Source organism: Hoplias malabaricus, chromosome 14, assembly GCF_029633855.1.
Source record: "Hoplias malabaricus isolate fHopMal1 chromosome 14, fHopMal1.hap1, whole genome shotgun sequence".
In the NCBI taxonomy this organism is placed as follows: Eukaryota; Metazoa; Chordata; class Actinopteri; order Characiformes; family Erythrinidae; genus Hoplias; species Hoplias malabaricus.
Genome location: NC_089813.1, coordinates 23,373,515 through 23,397,061, shown reverse-complemented (window position 1 = coordinate 23,397,061; position 23,547 = coordinate 23,373,515). Strand labels below are relative to the sequence as shown.

The 23,547-nt window shown below is 38.9% G+C and overlaps 1 protein-coding gene across 7 annotated transcripts in view; it reads right to left on the bottom strand.

The window, feature by feature from the left end:
- The window catches only part of LOC136666524 (citron Rho-interacting kinase), a 74,856-nt gene extending 54,953 nt beyond the window's left edge, over window positions 1-19,903 (bottom strand). For 6 of the 7 annotated variants that reach the window (XM_066644761.1, XM_066644762.1, XM_066644763.1 and 3 more), the window contains exons 1-4: window positions 19,571-19,903; window positions 1,809-1,914; window positions 1,211-1,354; window positions 994-1,113 (exon numbers count right to left, since the gene is read on the bottom strand). In XM_066644761.1, the coding sequence (XP_066500858.1) occupies window positions 994-1,113; window positions 1,211-1,354 (264 nt within the window). In that variant the 5' untranslated portion in view covers window positions 1,809-1,914; window positions 19,571-19,903. The remainder of the gene's footprint in view (window positions 1-993; window positions 1,114-1,210; window positions 1,355-1,808; window positions 1,915-19,570) is intronic. The other variant, XM_066644767.1, reaches the window with a different exon arrangement.
- Window positions 19,904-23,547: the final 3,644 nt, after the last annotated feature.

Below are 23,547 nucleotides of genomic sequence, written 5' to 3'. Positions count from 1 at the left end.
CTTATAGAATGCCATAATGTTTATCCTTTTTGGTGTGATATTGTTGTTGTATATCTTGAGATCATCCAAAGCTTTTACACAAATTAAGAATACTTGCTTTCCTTTCACTTAAAGGAACAATTTGTAAGATATTTTATTGCTCCTTGGGCTCCCCTAGTGTAATAAATCTTTACAGCACTGTACTCAAATTAATGGTGTGTGGCCATTAATGATTTTGTGCCATTTCTGCTGTGCTGAGTCCAGAGTACCAAAGACAGAGGCCTTACTCTCCCTATTACAGGTCAGTGGACCATCACACTTATTTTATAGCTATGATTTAAAGTAAAAATATTAGGTAGCGTTCCTTTAAATGCAACGCGAATGAACTGCAGTTCTCTCTGGTTTTGTTTATGTTTATGTTCAGAAGCTCTGCATCATTTAAGGTAAAACATATCTTTGAGGAACAAAATTAGTCACATTTAAAGAAAAAAAATTTCCAATACTTCCCTTTTTTATATAAAAGCCATGGCATACCTCATGTATTTACCTTAAATTAGACAATTTTTGCCAACTAGATCTTATTCATGCCAGAGAAACAGTCATTGAATGAAACTGCAATCATGGTTTCTGCAGCCATTTGCAAAATTGAACATTTAAAAAGCATTCATTTTATATTTAAAACAAACCAATAGCTATTTCATAAACATATAGCCACTAAAAACTATATCTGATGTGCTATATACGGTTAAACGGAGGGCTTTGTGTGGCCCTCTAATAATGTAGCAATTCAGAGTATAACATTTTGAGATTGTTTTTGATTTATAGATTTATTTATGTAAATATTTAATTTAACCATGTCAGTCATTAAGAACATATTCTTATTTACATTTGCAGCCTGGCATTCATTTTGAAGGCAACAGCACCATAAAAGCATAGACGGTGTATATGTTCAAACAAAGACCAGTGTATGATAAATGCTGTACTGAACAAGGCTTGAGTGGATTCATATTGTACCTGCTCTTTAATCTCCTGCAATTTGTTGCTCTGCTCTCGGATATCGTGGAGCAGCTGTAGAGCCTTGTCATCTTCCTGCGAAACCTCCATACGAGCCTGCTCCAGACTGCGCTTCAGACTCTGCACAAACACACAGAGAGGCCATCTTTTAGATGTAGCAGTGTGCATTATGGCTAGAACAACAAATTGTCAACCATGAACTATTAAAAAAACTCACACTGCATTCTGTGATGTAAGTGGCCAGATCCTGTTCCAAAATGGTCCTCTGGGTCTCAGAGGCTTTTAACTCAACATCCTTCTGCTGAAGCACTGACTCCAGGTCAGACATCTTCCTCTGCACTTTAGAAATCTCCTGTTCCATCTACACAATGGCAAACAAGAATGAAACCATTTCACTGATTGAAAAGCTGTTAATAAAAATAATTTTTGTAGACTTTTGTATATGCATTGCGTAATATGCCTTGACCAGTTTTCATGTATTCGGTCCTTCATTCATCTCCTGTAACCACTTGATCGTAATCAGCAGACATGGTGTGGCAGGAGCATACTTGGAGTTGCTAATAAATCATAATCATACTCTCACTTTAGCTGATGGTGCCGACATATTCAACGGCAAGTGTCAAATCTATGAGTGGTATCACAACTTTGCGCCTCCATTAGATTTTTTCACAAAAAACAGTCTCAAGATATGTCAGTCATATTACACTATTTTTAGCAAGAAGAATAATACTTGTGAGATGGTGAAGTGTATACCTGCATAACATTTAATTATCCAGACAGCCTTGAAGCAAATCTACAGCAAGAAGCAGACCTACCTTCAAATCTATCTGTGGATTTTCTCGCTGTTAGAGGCTAAAGCTGTGAAGGTCTTTTTCTCTCACTGCACTCTTGGTCTGAAAGACGGGGTCTGCAGTACTTGCCCTTTAGAGGAAAGAAAGTAAGTCAGGGGGTGTTGAAAGACCAAGATATAGCACTAAATCACTGAAAATATGTTTGGTTTAGCCTTATCATTTAGGGGCAATGTTGCATGTGACAATAACATCAGTAAAACAACAGAAAACACAACTTGGAATTCTTTATATATTTTGACCTAGTAGAAATAACAATACGATTTCAAATTGTTGTTTCAAATGAATTTATTTTGCACACAAAGTGGGGCAAAAATAAAGGGGCAGCTATAGTCTAACAGTTAGAAAAGTGGGTCTCGATCCCCGTGGTTGGCAAAAACATGGGGTTGGCGAAGTGAAGAAACAGCACTGTCTCCTCTCTCAATATCCACAGCCTAAATTCCCTTGAGCATGGCACCTTAAGATCAATTGTTTCCCAGGAGCTGAGGATACCTTGTGTGTGCTCACTGCCCCTAGTACATTAAGGTGTGTGTGTGTGTGTATGTTTAATGCCATGGATGGGTTAAACAGAGATTTAATTGTATGTAGTTGACAATAAAAACATGTCTTGAAGCATTTAGGCCTGTTTGGTGGGGCTGATAACATTAGCAAAAAGAACAAATGGTTTCCTATAATATGGTTAAAAACAACAATTTAATCACTTTGTCCAGTTAACTCAACAACATGTGTAATGTAGGTCTGTCCCATAAAATGGATGCCAAATAAACTGCACAGGAATGGAAACTGTATATGCTAATGTTGTACAATGATAAAAAAAATTGTATGTTCCCACCCCAGTTGCCACACTGACAAATCTGCAAGAACACTGAACTAGATCACGGTAATTAATGGCACATGTGTAAAATCACTACTCAAAATGGTTCTGAAGGTAGCAGAGCATTATTGTATAACATTTTGTAGCTCCTTCAGAGGCAGCCATTATAACTTAAGTGTGCAGGAGTGTACGTCTACCGAATCTGCCTCAGAGGCGGCAGAGCATTATAGCATTCTGCAGCTTCCTCAGAGGCAAGTGAGTTATCCTCCATTCAAAACAAAATACTGAAAAATTTTTTGCAGCACTCCCAACAAATTATGAAACAGAACTAAGTCTACAGTGAGAAAAAAGAAAATTATACTGCACATTTATTCATCTAAGGCCATTTCTGGGCGACATAACAGGCAAACCTGAGGGTCTAGGAGGAGCTAGGTGTGGTATTTGAAAATCTCTGCCCAGTCAGTTTTAACCAAACACATTCATTCCTGCCTGTTGATTGGTAACTATTTACTTGTATCCTGGAGGCAGCGTTGAGCATTGATTCACTTAATTCACCATATTTGACAGATACAAAAATCAAAACAGTGCACACAGTTGGTACCTCATTTGGTATTTGTAGATATGTGGAAAATCATATTTAAACTACTGCTATTTAAGTCATAAGAAGTTATGAAAGCACAGGTATGATTTACACTGCGGATGCTGTCATTAGGGTTTGCATTTCTAAAATGGCTGATTTAATCCTCTGGCAATTTTTGAAAATGTATTTATAATTGCTATATTTGACAGCTTGCAGCAGACACTGTCCAGTCTTAAATAATAATAATAATAATAATAATAATAATAATAATAATAATAATAATAGATATTTTATAAAGTTAAACAAATTATTTGGGGTTTTTTTTAGCTTGCGCTCTTATTTTGAAAGGAGTATCCACAGGAGTTTATGAACCAAAGAAGAGTCAGAAGGTAAAGAAGCTTGAGAAATATTTTCATTTAAGGGAAAGGACATTAATATTATAAAAACAATAACCAACATTTTATAAAACGAAAACCATGATTTGTAAATAGAAATAAATAGAAAAGACTTTTGTAATGCAGACCGTTGTAGTACTGTGTGCAATGGACATTTGCAAAAATGCCAGATTAGTGCTGTTCCTTTTTTCCAGTTAACATATAGCTAAGTTTATTTTTATCAGTCAAAATCACATTAGGCATGTGCTCTGCACTTTATCTGCCACTCAATAGTGTATACTTGGCAACCACTGGGATGAAGAGAGAGAGAGAGAGAGAGAGAGAGAGAGGAGTGTCAGAATAAAAAAGAAGCTAATAAAAGAATGGGCCCTTTTCCCACTCCTCCACACTCCAGCCTTGTGAATTTGATTCTCACTCGCTCCCTCTCTGCACACCTCACACTGTGCTTGAAGGCTTACCAATTACAGCATACATTCTCACATAAAAGACAAAGAAACGCTTCTGAAAATGAACTCATGGATCTGAAAACAGATTTGGAGATTCACAGAAATGTGCAACAAGCTCATACACACACATAAACATCAGTTCTGCTAACAGTGCTGTTCACTCCACATGCCTTATGGTGATTTTAAAGGAGTTAAAGGAGGAAGTGTCACACACATACACTGAGCCAAGTTCATGACTCACACTGTCAGACTGTGCACATGTAGAAATGTACATATGTGCATTGGCTCACTGTGTGCCACATATACAACAACACTGTCACAGAGAGAGAGAGACAGAGAGAGAGAGACAGACAGAGAGAGAGAGAGAGAGAGAGATGCCATAACATTGTCACTGCTGGATACTCCACCATCCAAAAATATCCTGCCAAGAGCATCCTGTGGGATGTAGGACAAGAGGGAGACCAATACAAACTATGCAGCAACCGATGAGCTACTGTCTCTGACTTTACTTGACTTTTTGGATCAACAACATAGAAGTGTCTAAAAGAGTGGACAGTGAGTGGACACAGATTTCAAAATCTCCAGGCGCACTGTTGTGTCATGTACAATGCAACACACATTAACACACCACTACCATGCCAGTGTCACTGCAGCCCTGAGATGGATCCACCACCCAAATCATACCTGCTCTGTGTTGGAGCACAGTAAAACAGGGCAAACAATGTGTGCAGAGCAACAGACAGAATACAGCAGGGGTGCAGTCATAGGAGGGCCAGGACCAAGGCCCACTGTGTCAGCCATAGCTGTTCACATGAGTTCACATGAATGGACACACTTACTGGCTGTTCAGCGCCCATTTCCAGAGAGTTGGATTTGGAGCACAAGCGAGAGGCACATCAGAATTTGCCATTAGAGTATATGTGTGTATGCGTGTGTGTGTGTGTGTTTGTGTGTGTGTGTGTGTGTTACTATAGTATATGACTGGCTCATGAGTGGGTTTCTACCCTCATTATCTGGTTTATCAGAAACACAAATCATATAATTTCCTTCAGAAAAGTCAGACATCAGTGTAATTATTTAATTTCCAATCAACATGGCCATTAGGCAAGTTACTTATTTTTTGATGCCAGAAACAAACAAATATCTCCTTAGATATTTGTTAGAATAGTAGAAAAAAAAGCCACAGTCAATAAATCTATTATATTTTACCATTTAGCATACTTAATTTTTTTCTCAGAAAAATTCCTTTCAGTTGCTACTGTAGCTTCAGAACTGCAGAAAATGAACTATGTAACTTTTGGAGGATGTTAAAAACCACTCCCTACACCACTCACATTCCTCACTGATTTTAGGAAAGTGCTATAAAAATTAATTACACTCTGCAATTGTAGGGGGAGCCCAGGTGCAAAAATTATATTTATATAATTTATTTAGCCAAAATAAATATTCATTTATTTATTATCTGTAACCACTTATCCAGTTCAGGGTTGTGGTGGGTCTGGAGCCTACCTGGAATAATTGGGCTCAAGGCAGGAACACACCCTGGAACCACATCCTTCACAGGGTGAAACACACTCACACATTCACTTCACACTTTTGAGTCGCCAATCCACCTGCCAACGTGTGTTTTTGGACTGTGGGACGAAACCGGAGCACCCGGAGGAAACCCACACAGACACGGGTAAAACACACCACGGGGACTCGAACCCACAACCCCAGGAGCCTGGATCTATTTAACTGTGACACTGCTTGCGGCGCCACCATGCCGCCCAACAAAAAAAAAAATATTTGGCTAAATAAATAATCTAAATAAATTACCTGCATATTACTACAGAATCACAGTAACTGACTGCATCCCACCTGTTACTGTGTTCAATTTATAACCACAGCTGACCAGATATAAGACATATACTAGTGACAAACCCATGACAGTGGTTTATTAATATGTGTTACATAAGTTTATTAGATACTGCATCATGGCACTTCAGGGTTACTGCAGTGTTGAAAAATAGCCCACCAATAAATAATGTAGTGGTTTTATAGCTTGTAATGTGCAGTTTACACTACCTTTCCTCTACAATATACAGGTCACTGCTGTGCTGAGAATTCTCCACCATTCAATTAGTATTTTGCCAACTATGGTCCAAACAGCAATATTCACATTTACAGCTTTTTACAAGTGTTCTAATTCAGGACATATTACAGAGGAAGATGAATGAACCATTAAGAGCCTTACACAAGTAGCGTTTGGTATATGAGCTGTATCAACTGCATAAGCCACAACAGATGGGTTATAGGCAGTAACTGTAGACAACAAATGATTTCCTACATGGTGTTTAGAGACTGGCCAATGGGCAAGTAAAGTTTACAGCGCTGAAGTACTGATCAATTGTTTGGAAATTCCACCCACCAGCAAGTTTTTCTTAAATCATATGATGCTTCCAAGCTTGCACATTCTTCCCCTGAGACATGCAAAGCCAGTAACTGCATATTTTCTTATTTTAACACTAATGTTAAGGTCATTCGCAGACAGAATACTTGAGTTTCAAATGATATTATATTGTGTATTGGAATTTCTGTTAACATTTTCAATCAGATTAAGTAGATTAAGTTAATGACATATTGACAATATGATGTAGTCCAGCAAACCTCCGGGCTCCCTCTGAACATCACTTTGTCACTTTGAGTGTAACTTCTATTAGAGGGAACTATACCAAGCAAATTCACTTGATTACTCTCAGTTAATTTTCCCTTTTCATTATTTGAAAATTGCATAAACATTGTTTGGGACAATCTAGCAAATACACAATATGTTCAATGCAATAGTCATTTTAAGCCCTCTCTAATGTAACAAATATAAAAGTGGTCACCTTTAAAAGCATACATAAGCCAAGGTTACATCATCATATGCAGACAGGAATTCAAAATTGGAGCATACATCAGAAGCCAACTGGATATATAATTCAGTGACTAGCAAAGCAACAACTTTTTTTCAGAGGAAAACATGCTCTCTTTCCTATCCCCTGCTGACTGGGTCTAATCTCTACTGGAAGATTCACAAGCACAATCCTACAGAAGCATGAGGGGGAAATTGAGCAGATCAAAAAAAGAAAAAAAAAAACACTGGGTCTATTTGAATTATGCGTTTTAAAGATTGACCAATTCAAACATTTTCACTCAACACTGGATCATTTTTTTTATTAGAATAAATGAAATATTTCGGGGTGTCAGAAATGTTGAATGTACAGTAGACAATATCACCCTTAAATAAACATAGGTACGTACATGAATCTGAATATGATGTACAATAAAATATGTAACAGTAGCAGTTGCATTTTTCATGGCATGCGTGCCTGGTAGACTTGGTTTGTAATGTTATAAGAAAGTCAGGTCATCTAAAATGCTGGTGCTCTTTTCTGCATGAGAGAAATGATACAAGAGCTGTTAAACTGCTCATATTTTTTTCAAAAGCCTATATTCTTCACTCCATGTCTTCATGTAAGGAAAAGACACTGCACATTTAGAGTTGCAAGAGTCAGTGCAACAAAAAGCTACTCATAAAATTAAAACAACAACAAAATACTATAAGCCTAATGACTTAAATGTTTTAATAAAATCTAATACTGAGCAAAACAGTCAAAAAAATTTGATCTGTTTAGATACTGACCCTGTATTAGATAGTGACCCTGTATCAAAATGCTAACCACACTGGAACCAGGTACTGAGTTTATGTGCAGGAAGTCTCCTGGGTTTTGATTGACATTTTCTATAATTGAAGTGGCTTGACAACAACAGGGAAGTGTTTTGAGTGATCCACTCTCAAACAGATTTGCAACACTTAAATGGCACAAGTTATCGCAGTCAAAAGCTGTTGCCTGCTGTTGCGTCAAATAAACAGTGGACTACCATTGTTTTAGGAAAATAGAAAGCAGGCTGAAAAGATAAGTGCTTGTACACTTCTATTATCCTCTTTTGTGAAATACTGTAACTTCTGAGATAGGTTTGACGTGCTCTTCTAATTGTAAAGTGTCTAGATAAGGTTTACTAAGACATACATTCTAATTTTGTATTCTTATTGCATTCTTCAACTTTTAGTACATGTTGTAAGAGCCATTAAAAAACTTTGGTCACCATTCGGCTGTAACCGTCACCGTTTTTACAGACGAACCCAATCCACACATATCTGCTTTTTTTAAGGTTGGTTGACTAGATGACTTTGAGCAGGAACCTTCCCAATTTAGGCAATTCATGAAAAACCTCAATTTAGCTTCTTTGTCTTTAGTTTCTGTCCATTATGGCAATCTTCACACTATCACCTTTTTTGACTGGTGATAAGATCCTTATTGTAGATTGTGTGTTAGCTTTCTAACCAATTTTATGAGCACCATGTTTTCCGTTAGTCCAAAGAATGTTGGCAGTCATTTTCATGTTGTAAATTGCACATGGATACTGTTTTTGCAGTCTCTTTCCAAGTGTGGAACCACGAACACTTTTATGAACACCTTATCTGAGGAGAGCAAAGCCTGCAGTTTCTCAAATAATTTTCTTTTTTTTTTTTTTTTTTTTTAATTCTTTAAATTGGTTTTTGCTCAGGCCTAGGAAGAATTTTAGTAGGACAGACACATTTTATTTAAAGGCCTGACACAAAAATAGAAAGAAATAAAAAAAATCTGGATGATGCAAATAAATTTTCATCACATTTGTGTTCATTCAACCTCTGTAACTGCTCCTATCGGACTAGGGCACAGAATCATTGGCAGCAAGGCAATATTATTCACAGCACAGTAAATTTATCTAATTTAACCTCATTTTAAAAGAATTATATTTAAGAGCAAAGTTAAAAAATCCCAGCAAACCTGTCCAAATTTCCATAAAAGTTTGGCTGCTGAGAAAAATGTAAATAAAAACAGTAAATGATAAACCTATATTAATTGAATATAAAGCAAAGATAATATTTCAAATGTTGTAACTGGAAAAATGATGCTGCGTGGCACGGTGCTGCAGCAGGTAGTGTCACAGTCACACAGTTCCAGCGTTCTGCAGGTTGTGGGTTCAAGTCCTGCTGCAGGTCTGTGAGGAATTTGGTGTTCTCCCAGTGTCCGTATGGGTTTCCTCTGGGTGCTGCGGTTTCCTCCCATGGTCCAAAAACACATGTTCATTGGTGGATTGGTGACTCAAAAAAGTGTCTATGGGTGTGAGTGAATGTAAGTGTGTGTGTCACCCTGTGAAGGACTGGGGCCCCCACCAGTGTGTGTTCACGCCTTGCGCTCAGTGATTCCAGGCCCACCGCGACCCTGAACTGGATAAGCGATTACAGACAATGAATGAAGGAATCTGATGCCAGCTAACACATTCCCAAAATTTGGGACTGGAAAAAAAAGACTGTTAAAGTTGTGTACTGCTACCAAAAATAAATTAGGTTAACTGGCAATAGGTCAGTGACATACCTGGGTTTAAAAAGAGGATCTCAGAGAGTCTTTCAAAAGTAAATATGGGGAGCAGTTTTCCACACTGTGGAAGACTGAGTGGGCAAACAGTGAAAAAAACATAAGGATACAGTTTCTCAACTTAGTAATAGTTAACAACCTGTGGATTTCATCATGTACAGCACATAAAATCATTAAACGTTTTAGAGAATCCAGAGAATATTAGCTGGCTTTGGTCTTCAGGCCCCTCTCATGGCAATGAATTAAAAACATGTCCCTGTGCACAAATGCACATTCAAATTCTATTATACAAATAAGAAACGATATAAAAAAAGACCCAGAAACACAGCCGCTTTCTCTGGGCCTGAGCTCATTTAAGACGGACTGAGGTAAAGTGGAAAAATGTTCTGTGGTTCAAGAAATCAAAATTTTTTGGAAATCATCGATGCTGTGCCTCAGGGCTAAAGAGTACAGGGACCATCCAGTTTTTTATAAGCGCACATTTCAAAAGCTAGCATCCGTGATGGTATGAGGGGGCATTAGTTTATGTGGCATGGGTGACATGCACATTTCTGAAGGCACTGTTAATGCAGATTGATATATACAGGATTTGGATCAATATGCCACCTCTAGACAACATCATTTTTGGCGTAGGACTTGTTTATTTCAGTAAGAGAAGGCCAATTCACATTATGCATGGATTACAACAGCAGTTTCCTTATTAATAGTCCAGGAACTAAACTAGTCCAGAACTGTCACCTGAGACCCCAAGCTGTTGAGCAGCTGAAATCAAGCAAGAATCTGAAAATATTTCTCTTTCAAAACTACAATGGCTGGTCTCCTTAGTTTCCAAACGTTTACAGCATGTTTTTCAAAAAACACAGAGGTAAACACTGCCCCTGTGCCAACATTTTGGAATGTGTTGCTAACATCAAATTCAAAGTGAGAAAACAATGTTCAAAAAACAATAGTTTCTCAATTTCAGCATTTTAAATGTTGAATTTGTACATTTGTAAATGAAATATAGGGTTTAAATTATTTGCACATTTGAATTTAGGTCTATGGGCTCTGAAGGTCTTGAGAAATGCCAGATCCATAAATGGTACCCTACTGAACGATTAGTGAAGTATTTTCATGTGAAAGCCATTAAACATATTAGTGCAATATGGTGGATTCAGTCATCATAGCCCATCAGATATAGGGAACAAGTTTAGGAAAACCCATGGGTATTGTAATTTCTTTTTTCTGCCCCATTTAGTCAAATCAAATCAAATCAAATCAAATTTATTTATATAGCGCTTTTCACAACTGATGTTGTCACAAAGCAGCTTCACAGAATTCCAGTAAGACAAAGATTTGACATGAAATGTAAAAACAAATGTAAAACCCTCAAGTGAGCAAGCCAGGGGCGACAGTGGCAAGGAAAAACTCCCCCAGCTGAGGAAGAAACCTTGGGAGGAACCAAGGCTCACAAGGGGTGACCCATCCTCCTCTGGTCAATCTACTGGTGATGATAGTTAGTAGTCCATGAGAACTTCAGTGTAGGGACAGCTTCAAGGCACTTGGTGGTTGCTGGAGCGTGGGCAGCTGGTCACTGCCAGTTCTACCTGTTAGTTAAATCTCTCCAGTTACACACAATGCCAGCAACCTGCCTGCGTTTGGGCAAGAATATACTTCCTGTAGAACATTAGAAATGAAATCCCCCCCACTTTTTTTTTTTTAAACATAATTCTCCTAAAACAACACCACTGGATAGCTGAGCGCACTTGTAGGGGAAAGCTAATTGCCCAGTTCTGTTATTTCAACTAGCAGGGGGAGGGCCATCCTACATACCCAGAGTGTGTGAGACCAATTATGCTTTCTTGGACTCCTTTTATCTTATGGCTAAAGAATTACTGAAATTATTTGACAGTCTCCTGAATATGGGGTCAACACTTAGACCACTGCGGCACGGAGGAGCTGTTTATTTCCATTTCCAATTATGTTTATGCGTGTATAAATTCTAATCAGATAAAACAAGAACCTCTATAGGTTAGAGGCAAATTACATTTGCATCTGAAAATTTAATTTGAAATGCCTGTCCAATATACTCATACACACTGCCCATAAGAATTTGCATAAGTACAGACAAATGAAATAATTTAAGATGTCACGCAATACACGATTTTAAATTATAGCAAAAAAAATGCACATTCAATGAGCATTACAACTTTGTGAGAAGCAATTGTTTCTCCAGTGACTGATAAACCTCAATGCAGAAAAAGATCAGCTGTAAAGAGAGTGATGTAAGGTTGTGGAACTTAAAGCTCTTGTTTCAAAGACAAATAAGTTCAGTGCTGTAAAAGTAATTGGCACTGGTCTACAAAGATGTGTAAAATGTGATAAGGTCCGATAACTCATCCTTCATCACATTCTTTACAAAATGGTAAAGGCACATGTATTTTATACCAAGAAAATGGTTCAGTCCTTAATGCTTGGGCCCAAAAATGAGGCAGATATATGACACTGTTATACCCTGGAGTAATTCTAGCAGCAATGTTTGGATCTACTTGTCCTTTTAGACTGAAGTGTCACTAAAATCAATACAAAGTTATTATGGGTAATCACATTTCTGTCCTGAAGAGAGTGGTTTCTTACAGGACGACAGTGGTTATGTCCGAAAAAAGGAGGTAGACACTAGACGTCGCTATCCAGTGAAAAACATATATCCCCTTTTTTGACCATTTTTAGTTTACTCCATCAATTGAACACAACAGTTGTCCTTCACATTGTGTGAAAATTTCATGATGCATGGGCCAATAGAACTACTACAGAATTACTGGGAATAAAATCTTTTTTACATTGACTTCCATTGAAAGTTAAGAAGGTTTTTCCTTCTCTTGTAAAGTTGCTATATTGAAGATACATGTTTTTCACTGGACAGCAACATTATAACGCCTTGCAGCCCATGCAGTCCCAAGTGTCAGTACCTGAGAAGGCAGTGAAATGACATGAAGCTACATGTAACTGAATTGTATCTGCCTGGATATCAATATGCTGACATTCAGCCAGAATAATTTCAACTTGTGGTGATAACAGATCTGTGATTCCTCTGGCTATTTCTGAACAGAAATATCACATTTTTATTTGTAGAAATGTAGATGGTTCCACCATTTCACATGCTATTTGCTTCTGCCGTTTTTTCTGAGGCGTGCGGTTGACTGTGCTGACACAGAGTTACCGACAGAGTTACGACAGAGTTACCGGAAATGTAAGGCAGTGAAGGATACATCTGCTCTGCCTTTAAAAAACTGGTCCAACAGAGATTCTTCTGCAGGCTTCATTTTATAGAAACATTCAATTAATTCATGACTCTCTGCTTTCTCATTTAAAGGCTACATTCACAATACATTACAATTGTAATCAAAAAACACTTTTTTATAAAATTCAAATGTTTCCTCACCATTTGCTGACTCTCCAGTCTGTTTGTTCACTGGAACCTGGTCTAATGTGTTGACGAATCCCCAGTGTCAGTTAACGAGTCACCAAACAAAGTGGTTATACTTAATCCACTTACAAACAACAGTCAATTTCTCCTCAAACTTACTGCTTCACCTTAAAAATAATTATATATATGTATATATATATATATATATATGTAATACTGAGCCATAATCTCTCAAAAGAGTCTATACATACGAGTGAGTGAGAGAATGTGTGAGTGTGTGTGTGTGTGACCCTTTGAAGGACTGGCGCCGTCTCCAGCGTGTGTTCCTACCTTGCGCCCAATGATTCTGGGCAGGCTCCATATCCAGCGCGACCCTGAACTGGATTAGTGGTTACAGACAATGAATGAATGAGCCAAAATCTGCAGAATTTTTAGAACCTGTTAACTGTGGTAAGTATGGTAACTGTGGAAACGGTTTAATTGTAAATATTTCTGTCTGTTTGTATTGTTGAGTGTTTTAAAGACAAAATTATATTCAAATATAAAATAAAATAAAAAACACAGAGCCTTGTAAACACACTAGAGAGGAAACTGCGGTTTTCCACAATTATAGACATTCTCTTTAAAAAATTGCTTCATTAGAGCATTTATTCAAAGAGCCACAAATATTAATATAATTATGCTGCAGTAATCATAATATATATATATATATATATATATAATCATAATATAGATTATGATGCAGTTAATATGTTGCCTTTTGTTGTGACTTCTTCAGTCACCAATGGGTCACATATGAGAGAATTTGGATGTGTTAGACTTTCCAACACATCAGAAACTGATTTAATATATTTTCTAAGAATAGTGTTCCATTTCTCCAGTACAAAAGAACTTACAGAATCTATGGCAAAGCACACTGAAACTCTTCTTGTACCTTTGTTAAGCCTCATCATTATAAACCAATTTATTATGTGTCATCAGGTATCAGTGTGCAGTTTCCCCAGTTTCTACTCTTTAAGAAAGGCTTTATACTGGGATTTGGACCATTAGTGTGATGTTTTCAACCACAAAAAAATATTAGTGATTAGTTAAGTACCACCCCAACCCATCCCAAAAGCATTTGATAGTGTTTCCTCAATCCAGAGAACTATGTTCCACTGCTCCACAGCACAGTAACCATGGTAACCTTAGGCTCATGTGTCCAAAGAGGACTATTCTCTTGGTCAACGCATTTCTATGAAGACTCTAGAAACAGCATGTGTACAGCTAAATGCACATATCAGCAACCAGTGCGCCTTAAAGTAACTAACTCTTATTGAATTTCTTACCATGTTTAATTGCCTTAAGATTTTAGGATTTTAAAATACATTTTGTATTTTTTATCTATTTTTATGTTTACTAAACTATTTCAGGGCGGCACGGTGGTGCAGCAGGTAGTGTCGCAGTCACACAGCTCCAGGGGCCTGGAGGTTGTGGATTTGATTCCCGCTCCGGGTGACTGTCTGTGAGGAGTTGGTGTGTTCTCCCCGTGTCTGTGTGGGTTTCCTCCCACAGTCCAAAAACACACGTTGGTAGGTGGATTGGCAACTCAAAAATGTGTGTGTGTGTCTGTGTTGCCCTGTGAAGGACTGGCGCCCCCTCCAGGGTGTATTCCCGCCTTGCACCCAATGATTCCAGGTAGGCTCTGGACCCACTGCGACCCTGAATTGGATAAGTGGTTACAGATAATGAATGAATAAACTATTTAAAGTAAAAGAGGTCCATCCATCCATCCATTATCTGTAACCACTTATCCAATTCAGGGTCACGGTGGGTCCAGAGCCTACCTGGAATCATTGGGCGCAAGGCAGGAATACACCCTGGAGGGGGCACCAGTCCTTCACAGGGCAACACACACTCACACCTACGGACATTTTGAGTCGCCAATCCACCTACCAACGTGTGTTTTTGGACTGTGGGAGGAAACCGGAGCACCCGGAGGAAACCCACGCGGACACAGGGAGAACACACCAACTCCTCACAGACAGTCACCCGGAGCAGGAATTATTTAAAGTAAAAGAGGTAAACACCATATTAGTCATAACTGATTTAAGCTGTTTGCTGTTAAGCTACAAGTGGAGTAAATTATTTAATTTTTTTACTGTTTCTTTAAAGAGCTCTTCATTAAAGCAGCACTAGGTGTTATTTTTCATTTTAAAATTATAGTTTTACAATCATTATGATGACTGACCCATGATAGGGAGGATAGAGCCTCTGCCATTGCTTCTTCTGGCTCAGCACTGCAGAGATGGCACTATGTAACATTGGTGGAGGGTAGAAACCCACACACCCCCTCCAGTGCTGTAAAAGTAAATTAAACTCTGCAGCTGCAGCTAAAAAAAAATAGTTACCTAGTGTTGCTTTAAAATCTCAGTCTAGTAAAAGACTAAAACTCAAATCCATTCATGACATTGACATATCTAGAAGCTATTTACAAGAAAAACTTCACCTAGTTCCTTAAAAGATGTTCAGGTGTAACTGTACAATTTTGCCTTCATTTAGTATGGATGTTTATTTCTCTATCACCACTCCCCCCTCTGCTGCTCACCTGCAGGTTGTTGACATGACTGATTATGACATAAAAAGGTCTAGCCGTCTGAATCCCCCATTTATTTATTTTATTTATTTATTTATTTTAGGGGGAACACTTCAGTTTCAAAGCAGAAATGCTCAGTCATGGATTTGTCTGTTGTTGTGCTTTTGGTATGTTTTTATTCATTCATTTATTCATTCATTCATTTATAGTCTGTAACCGCTTATCCAGTTCAGGGTTGAGGTGGGTCCGGAGCCTACCCAAAATCACTGAGCACAAGAATGGAACACACTCTGGAGTCTCTGCCAGTCCTTCTATGTCTTTTAGATTTCATATATATATATATATATACACATTTATTTAAAAACCTCAGGTAAAATTTTTGATTTTCAGTGAATTAGTCCTTTTCAGGGTAAGGACTGAAATCAGAAATCAAATACACACATACACACACAACAAATCAGTGTTGAATTAACATTCTGATTGTTCGAATTTAAAACACTGTTTTAATCTAACAATAGTGTAGATTTAAAGCAACACTATATAGTATTTTACCTTACAGCTTCAAACACATTGTGAAGCTCCACTGACTTGTAATAGGGACAACAGAGCCTCTGTCATTGCAAATAAGTCTCAGCACTGCAGAAACTGCACTGTTTAACTTTTGGTGGTGGGTAGGAACCAACAAATTGTGACGCTCCACTGACCTGCAATAGGGAGGACAGAGCCTCTGTCATTGATTATCAGGCTCAGCACTGCAGAAACTGCATTGTGTATCTTTAGGTGGAGGGTACAAACCAACATCACCCCCTCCATCACTTCCCTTGATTTCAGGACAGTGCTGTAAATGTGAATTAACCTGTGAAGCTATGTAGGCTAAGGACTGGATGAGGGTAGTAAACAAATACTCTTCTCTCCCTTAGATTTATGGACAGCTGTACAAGTTAAAATGATTCTCCAACTAGGGGAGTGTTGCTTTAACTGGTGAATTTGCTGCATATCCTGAACTTAATTTGAACCCATACCCACCCAATAGAGCCAAGAGGCTCTGAAAAAAAACTGTGGAGCAAGTAAATAATAATTGTGGATAATGAATACTAAAACAACACAATGTGTGCATTGCATTTTTTATAAAGTATGAAATGAGACCCATCCTGACACCCAGAATTCCACAACAGAGATTAAAAATCAATCAAATTTAAGTGTGTTGGACTTTTTAACATTAAATCATGGACCTGTTGATCGTATGTTGTGGTCTGTGGCTTCAACAGACACGGGCCAGGATTCCTGTATTCACAGATACTTTTGGGGCAGTTTCAACCCTTTGTTAAATAACTTTAATACCAACCTCGGCACCAACTGTAAACTCATATCTCTCTTCGGTCACAACGTGGACGATTATTGCCTCACTCTCAGTCACGACTCCGGCAAAGAGACCTGTCCGGAGGTCATATCTATAAAAACCGTTTTCTTTCCTTCGACAAGTCTGAGGAGCGTGGTTTTCACACCAAAAGCGGATCACATAGCCGCTGAAGCTGACAGGGAAATGCGCTGAGGGATTAGTATCACGACCCGTATTAGCACACGCCGAATCTCTCGCTCTACAACTAAACACAATTCTGACAAGACTGGATTTATCGCAGTTTATAACACTATTACACACTGTTTACCTCAGAATACCTCATGTCTGGTCTGGAAACGTAACAATGCACGACTATAAGTCAAATCAATTTAATAATCGTGCTATTTTTTAAATTAAATATGCGTTTTCGCCTGTTTACAGCCCAGTGTTCTCTAGTTACAGCCCTAACTGCCCACGGCTCTGAAATAGAATCGAATGGCTGTAATCAACTATCAAGTCTGTGTATCATAGTTCCTACAGGGCTCGCGTTAATAATGAGCAAAGGCAGAGGAAAAATGCGGAATTTTGAGTAGCTTAGAGATTGGTGGTCTGAGAAGACACACGCAGCCAGACGTGAGCCATAAGAACTTCAAAACCTGGATTAAAAGGGCTTGTGGCACCAGTGACTGCGTACTTTAGAAAAAAAGCTGAGTGACTTGCCTGAGTTCTAGCCAGAAAACCACTCCTCATTTCTTTCCGCTAATGCACCTTTAGTCTGATTTGTTTTCATCAAAGTCTTCTCTGCTATACTCCACCTTTCATTTTCCTCAAACATTCTATCTACTGCCACTAAAGGTCTTAAATTTAACTGATACCCCTTAAAGATTATCATAGTGAATGTATAATCTAAATATCAAAGCATAAAACAAAACGAGACAACTACACATGATCCTGACATCACATGCCCAATGCTAAGCATGAGCTAAATGGTATGAAGTGGTATTCTGAAATGGGCTCTCTGGAGTGAAAAGTTGCCATTAAATGTTTCTTAGATGAGAACTAATCATTTAACATCTGTATCTACTGTTCAAATGTGAGTCTGAAACTCATCTGATAATGACAGAAATATTTTAAAATACAAATGTAAAGGCTGTCCAAAGGGGGAAAAACACCCAATGAATTTCAGAGAAAAAAAACTTTGGATGAACAGGTGCAAACACATTGTATATTAATTTGGATTACCACTCATATTTTAAGATGGCAGCATAATTCAATCACTGAGAGTTAAAGTCATACAGAGTGGTTTGCGCTGAATAGGTGTATTGTAGGAAAATACAGATTCAGATTTCTGTAGAAGATGGTGATCAGAACCAGGGGTTGCAATGTTTGTGATGCAGATATAGCCCGTGAAAGGGAACCATCACTGGCCTTCTGAGTTCAAATCTGTAATGTTGATAATGGTAAAATAGTGGCACATCTAAAAACAATATCACCAAACAAAAATAATGTTTCTGACATCACATAGGTTTGTTTACATACATTCATTGTCTGTACCCGCTTATTCAATTCAGGGTCACAGTGGTTCCAGAGCCTACCCGGAATCACTAGGCACAAGGCAAGAACACACCCTGGAGGGGGCGCCTGTCCTTCACAGGGCAACACATACCTACGGACACTTTTTTTTGAGTCGCCAATCTACCTACCTACGTGTGTTTTTGGACACTGTTAGAGGAAACCCACATGGCACAGGGAGAACACACTAAACTCCTAACAGACCTGGAACAGGACTCTACCCACAACTTTCAGGTCCCTGGAGCTGTGTGACTACGACCCAACCTGCTGCGCCACCGTGCCGCCCTGTTTACATACATTGCTGTTTAATAACTTATTGAGGTAACTTTTAGAGGCATTAAATGCTCAGGAGGTCTGGGTCCTATGAACAATTCTGATTCCAAGAGCTGAATGAATTTGTTTACATCTGCTCAATTTAATTAGGTAGGAATTTTGAAAAACAGATGGAATGCCCTTTTTAGAGGCAGATAGCAAGATGGAGAGAGAGAGAGAGACAGAGTAGAGAAGGGGTAGCTGTAGAGATATGCTGTTTCCATAGAAATAAGTCTCATCCGTCAGCCATCACCTTAGCTCCTTATACTGCTCTTTTTCTGATGCATTCCTTTTCAACTGCCAGTACACCCACATACAGTACTTTTCCATCTCTTCTTACCCTATGGGCAGCTGGCCTTTCAGAAACACTGCATTGGGGATTCAAACAATAACAACAACAACAACAATCAAATGTGGACTGCACTCAGTCAAAGAGGAAATTCTATTCTAATAGTGGCTTTCATATTATAATATATTCTACTCAATTTTATCACAGAATCATATCATAGTAAATTAAGTATCTGTTCTCTATTTTCAAGCATCTGTGTCGTGACAGGTAGTGTTTGTGCGCGTGTGCGTGTGTGTGTGTGTGTGTGTGTGCGCGTGTGTGTTGTGCCTCCAACAGCGCAAGCACCTGTGCTAGCAGTCTCGCTCACAACTTCTCATCTCCTGCCTGATCGACCCCTGTTCGAGACACCAGCTGCACCAAGTCCTGACACTGACCAACCTGTCCATATTTTTACAGCCACGGTAAAGTCAAATAAGCACGGGCATTCTCACAAATAGACACTAAAACATCAATGCAGATGACCAATGCCTTGGTCACCAAACCAGAGTACTCACTTGGACAAGATCAGAAGTGGCTTTCCCTTGTTTAGGGTCTGCTTTAGATGGGGCAGGTCCTCTGGAAAGAAGCCCAAGGATGGTTGGTCTTCTTGACCATCCATAAACAGGCAGATGGGCTACTTTGGCCGGATGCTTTCGGAGGAGTCATCTTCAGACTGGAGGGAGCTGATGAGGAAGATTGAGAGCGCAAAGCTGTGAGTGAAAAGAGAGGGAAAAAAGAGCTGAGGAAAAGGGAGGGAGACCCAAACTGCATCCCAGAGTAGAGCAGCAAATCACGCTCACAAAATCCTCACACGCACACACATAAACACGTCCAATCTCTGCCCCTCTCGCATGCTCTCTCTCTCTCTCTCTCTCTCTCTCTCTCTCTCTCTCTCTCTCTCTCTCTCTCTCTCTCTCTCTCTCTCTCTTACTCTCTCTCTCTCTCTCTCCCTCTCTCTCTTTCACTCTCTCTCCCACCCTTCTCTTGCACTGCAGTAGCTCTCTTACTCTCTCTAATCACAGTAATACATGCAGACTGAGTCACTGCCTCAACTCAGTGCTCTCTTTTTCTTTGCTTTCTGAACAGGGCATTTATCTATATATTATGACATATATATAATATTTCTCTTAACATAATTCTGAGATAATACACTTATCGAATATAAACAAGGGAAAATAAGTTTCCAAAACTAGAGTTGAGAAATGGGACTCATAACAGTAGTGCAAGGTCTGGTATAAAATCCACACTTGCTTAAGAAATTAAAAAATCCACAAGTGATTCTGTCCATACTCACCCTTTGGGTAAACGAAGGGTCTGAAAGTACGAGTAACTGTCAGGACGTCATTATTAAGAAAAGGAAACAGACAAAGAAATTTGCAATTCAAAGAAAGAATTAGTTGGTGGACTCCCAACCTTCCAGGTGTTGTTAAAAAAAAACTTAATAAAAGTTGTTAAAAAAAACTTAATAAATGCTAAATAGTGAAAATTGTGATAGTTATTCAGGCATCTGTATATGGTTCTACTATGTTTGTATTATTTCTACAACACTGAAAACAGAATAACTTATACATAGCGGCAGGTTTCATTGAAAAATAAATATGGAAAGGATTATTTTGGCCTTTGCTACATAGTGTGTATTAGGAGGATTTTTAAAATTTAATTTATACACACCCCGGAGGGGGCACCAGCCCATGGGCAACACATATATATTCACTCACACATGGCTATGTACACTTTTGAGTCACCAATCCATTTACCATTGTGTTTTTTGACTGTGGGAGGAAACAAGGCAAACCCACACTGACACAAGGAGAACACACCAAACTCCTCACAGACAGTCACCAGAAGCAAGACTTTAACCCACAACCTCCAGGTCTGATAGCAGAATGACAAATACAGGGTAAACAATAGATCTTTCAAAATAAAAATGTGACAGGGTTATTGTTCATGAAAATTGATCAGATTTTACTAGAGATTAGATATATTCCAATAATTTGGAGACAGCCATTTCAAACCCATGTGGTACCTCAGTCATCCAAAGCCAAGAGTCCTAGAGAGCATATTTGGCCTCAATCTCTGGGTTGGTAGAAGTTCCACCTTCTCCCTCCATCTCTCTGCTTATGGTGCTAGTTAACACAGAGGTATTTAAGCTGATGAGAAAGATCTGGGTATTTTGCATTCTCCTCCAATGTGTTAAAAGAACATTAGGTAAGATTTGGATTTTTTGCTCCTGCGGCTCCCTTTAGTCTAATTCATATTTACTGCACTGTACTGAAATTAGTGTGTTTGTGTGTGTGTGTGTGTGCGTGTGTGTGTGTGTGTGTGTGTATGTGTGTTTGGGGTGGGGTGGTGGGGAGTTAATATATATAATAAAATATGACTTAATATATATAAAATATAACTTCCAGCCCACATTGTAACATTCCTGCTCCACTTCCACCTCCTCCCTAATCAGTCATAATGCTAATGAACCCATTTGTAAGCACACTTGGCAAGTCATTCTCCTAATCCGCCCTTATGTCACCAAACTTTCAAAGAATAGCATCTGAGATCTGCAATTAAAGTGGCATTTCATAATCAGTGATGAAACAATAATTCAGTGACACCTTCCCAAGCTGCAAATAACGCATTATGACTCACACATGCCATTTATTTGTACTATTTTCCTGAGTGCAGCTTCAGTCTTAAGGAAATAAGGAAGTTGAAATTACATCATTAAAAGCCTCTAAAACACACTGTCTAGGACTCCTGTATGCTTATATTTTAGCATCTTTCTTTGATATAATCTACAAATTATTGAGGATAAGGTCCTAGACTTTCATCATTGTCTATTGATACGGACACAGCCATCATTACATTCACTCACCCTCCACATTATAAACATGAATCATGTCCTTATATTCTTTGATCATGAAATTAATAATGGCCACTTACACACTGACAACTGCTCATCCATTTCTTTTGTAATTAAGGGTATTTATTAATAGGGAGTTATACTCTTCATGAAATGCTTTACAATAAATTCAGAATCTTTCTATAAAAATTTGACTGCAATCTGCCACTGAAACTTTGGTGAAGTAAGGGACTGATATTGAAGATAATCTACACTGAACAATCACTGGATTAGGAACACCTACCTTGCATCTACGCTCATTGTCCATTCTTTCAACTCCACTGACCATACAGGGGCACTTTGTAGTTCTACAATTACAGACTGTAGTCTACCTGTTTCTCTGCATACTTGTTTATTATTTCCATTTCACCCCCACAGGACCACCACAGAGCAGGTATGATTTGGGTGGTGGATTATTCTCAGCACTGCAGTGACACTGACATGATGGTGGTGTGTTGGTGTGTTGCGCTGATACGAATGGATCAGACATAGCAGTGCTTACTGTCCATGCTGAGACACATCTACCTCATTGATCCACTTCATAGACGTGAAGGCAGAGACAATAGTTCCTCTGTTGTCTGGAACGTTTTGGTTGGTGGACTATTCTCAGTCCAATGACATTGAGAATTTTAAAACCTCTAGCAGCACTGCTGTGTCTGATCCACTCATACCAGCACAACACACATCAGACACCACTACGTCAGTGTCACTGCAGCGCTGAGAATGGTCCAGCAACCAAATCATACCTGCTCTGTGGTGGTCCTGACCATTGAAGAAACCATAAGAAAGTATGCAGAGAAACAGGTGGACTACAATCTTTAAGTGTAGAACAACAAAGTGCTCATGTATTGTCAGTGGAGCTGATAAAATGGACAAAGGGTGCAGATTTAAGACAGTGATCATTGATAGGGCAGTGTACATCACAAACACTATTGATTCAGTGAATGCAAGAAACAAATTTAATATATTCTCAGTTGGTCAGTTTCAAAAGGGGGATGTGTCCCCTTTTTGTGTGTTGGTTTCTTTAAAGGTTTGTTCCTCATGCTCCAAGGGAGTTTTTCCTTGTCACTGTTGCATCGGCTTGTGCACTTGGAGCTAGTATCCAGAATTCTGTAAAACTGATTTGCGATGGGGATGGCACAGTAGCACAGCAGTTAGTGTCACAGTTACACAGCTCCAGGGACCTGCTCCGGGTGACTGTCTGTGAGGAGTTTGGTGTGTTCTCCCTGTGTCCCCATATGTTTCCTCCCACCATCCAAAAATACACATTGGTAACTTGATTTGCGACGCAAAATGTCCATTGGTGTGAGTGTGTGTTGCCCTGGGAAGGACTGGTGCCCCCTCCAGGATGTGTTTCTGCCTTGGACCCAATGAATCAGGTTAGGCTCCAGACCCACCACAAACCTGAATTGGATAAGAGGTTACAGATAATGAATGAATGTTTTGTAACGGATATCAGAGGCATTTGGGCCAAATCTGTCTCACTTATGGCTGGGTTACGGCGCAGGCAAGTGTGGTGCGAGCTGGTTATGGGCTAAATATCATGAGCTGGACATGACTTGGCTTATGGTATGAATTTTCTGGGTTAGATGTAGGCCA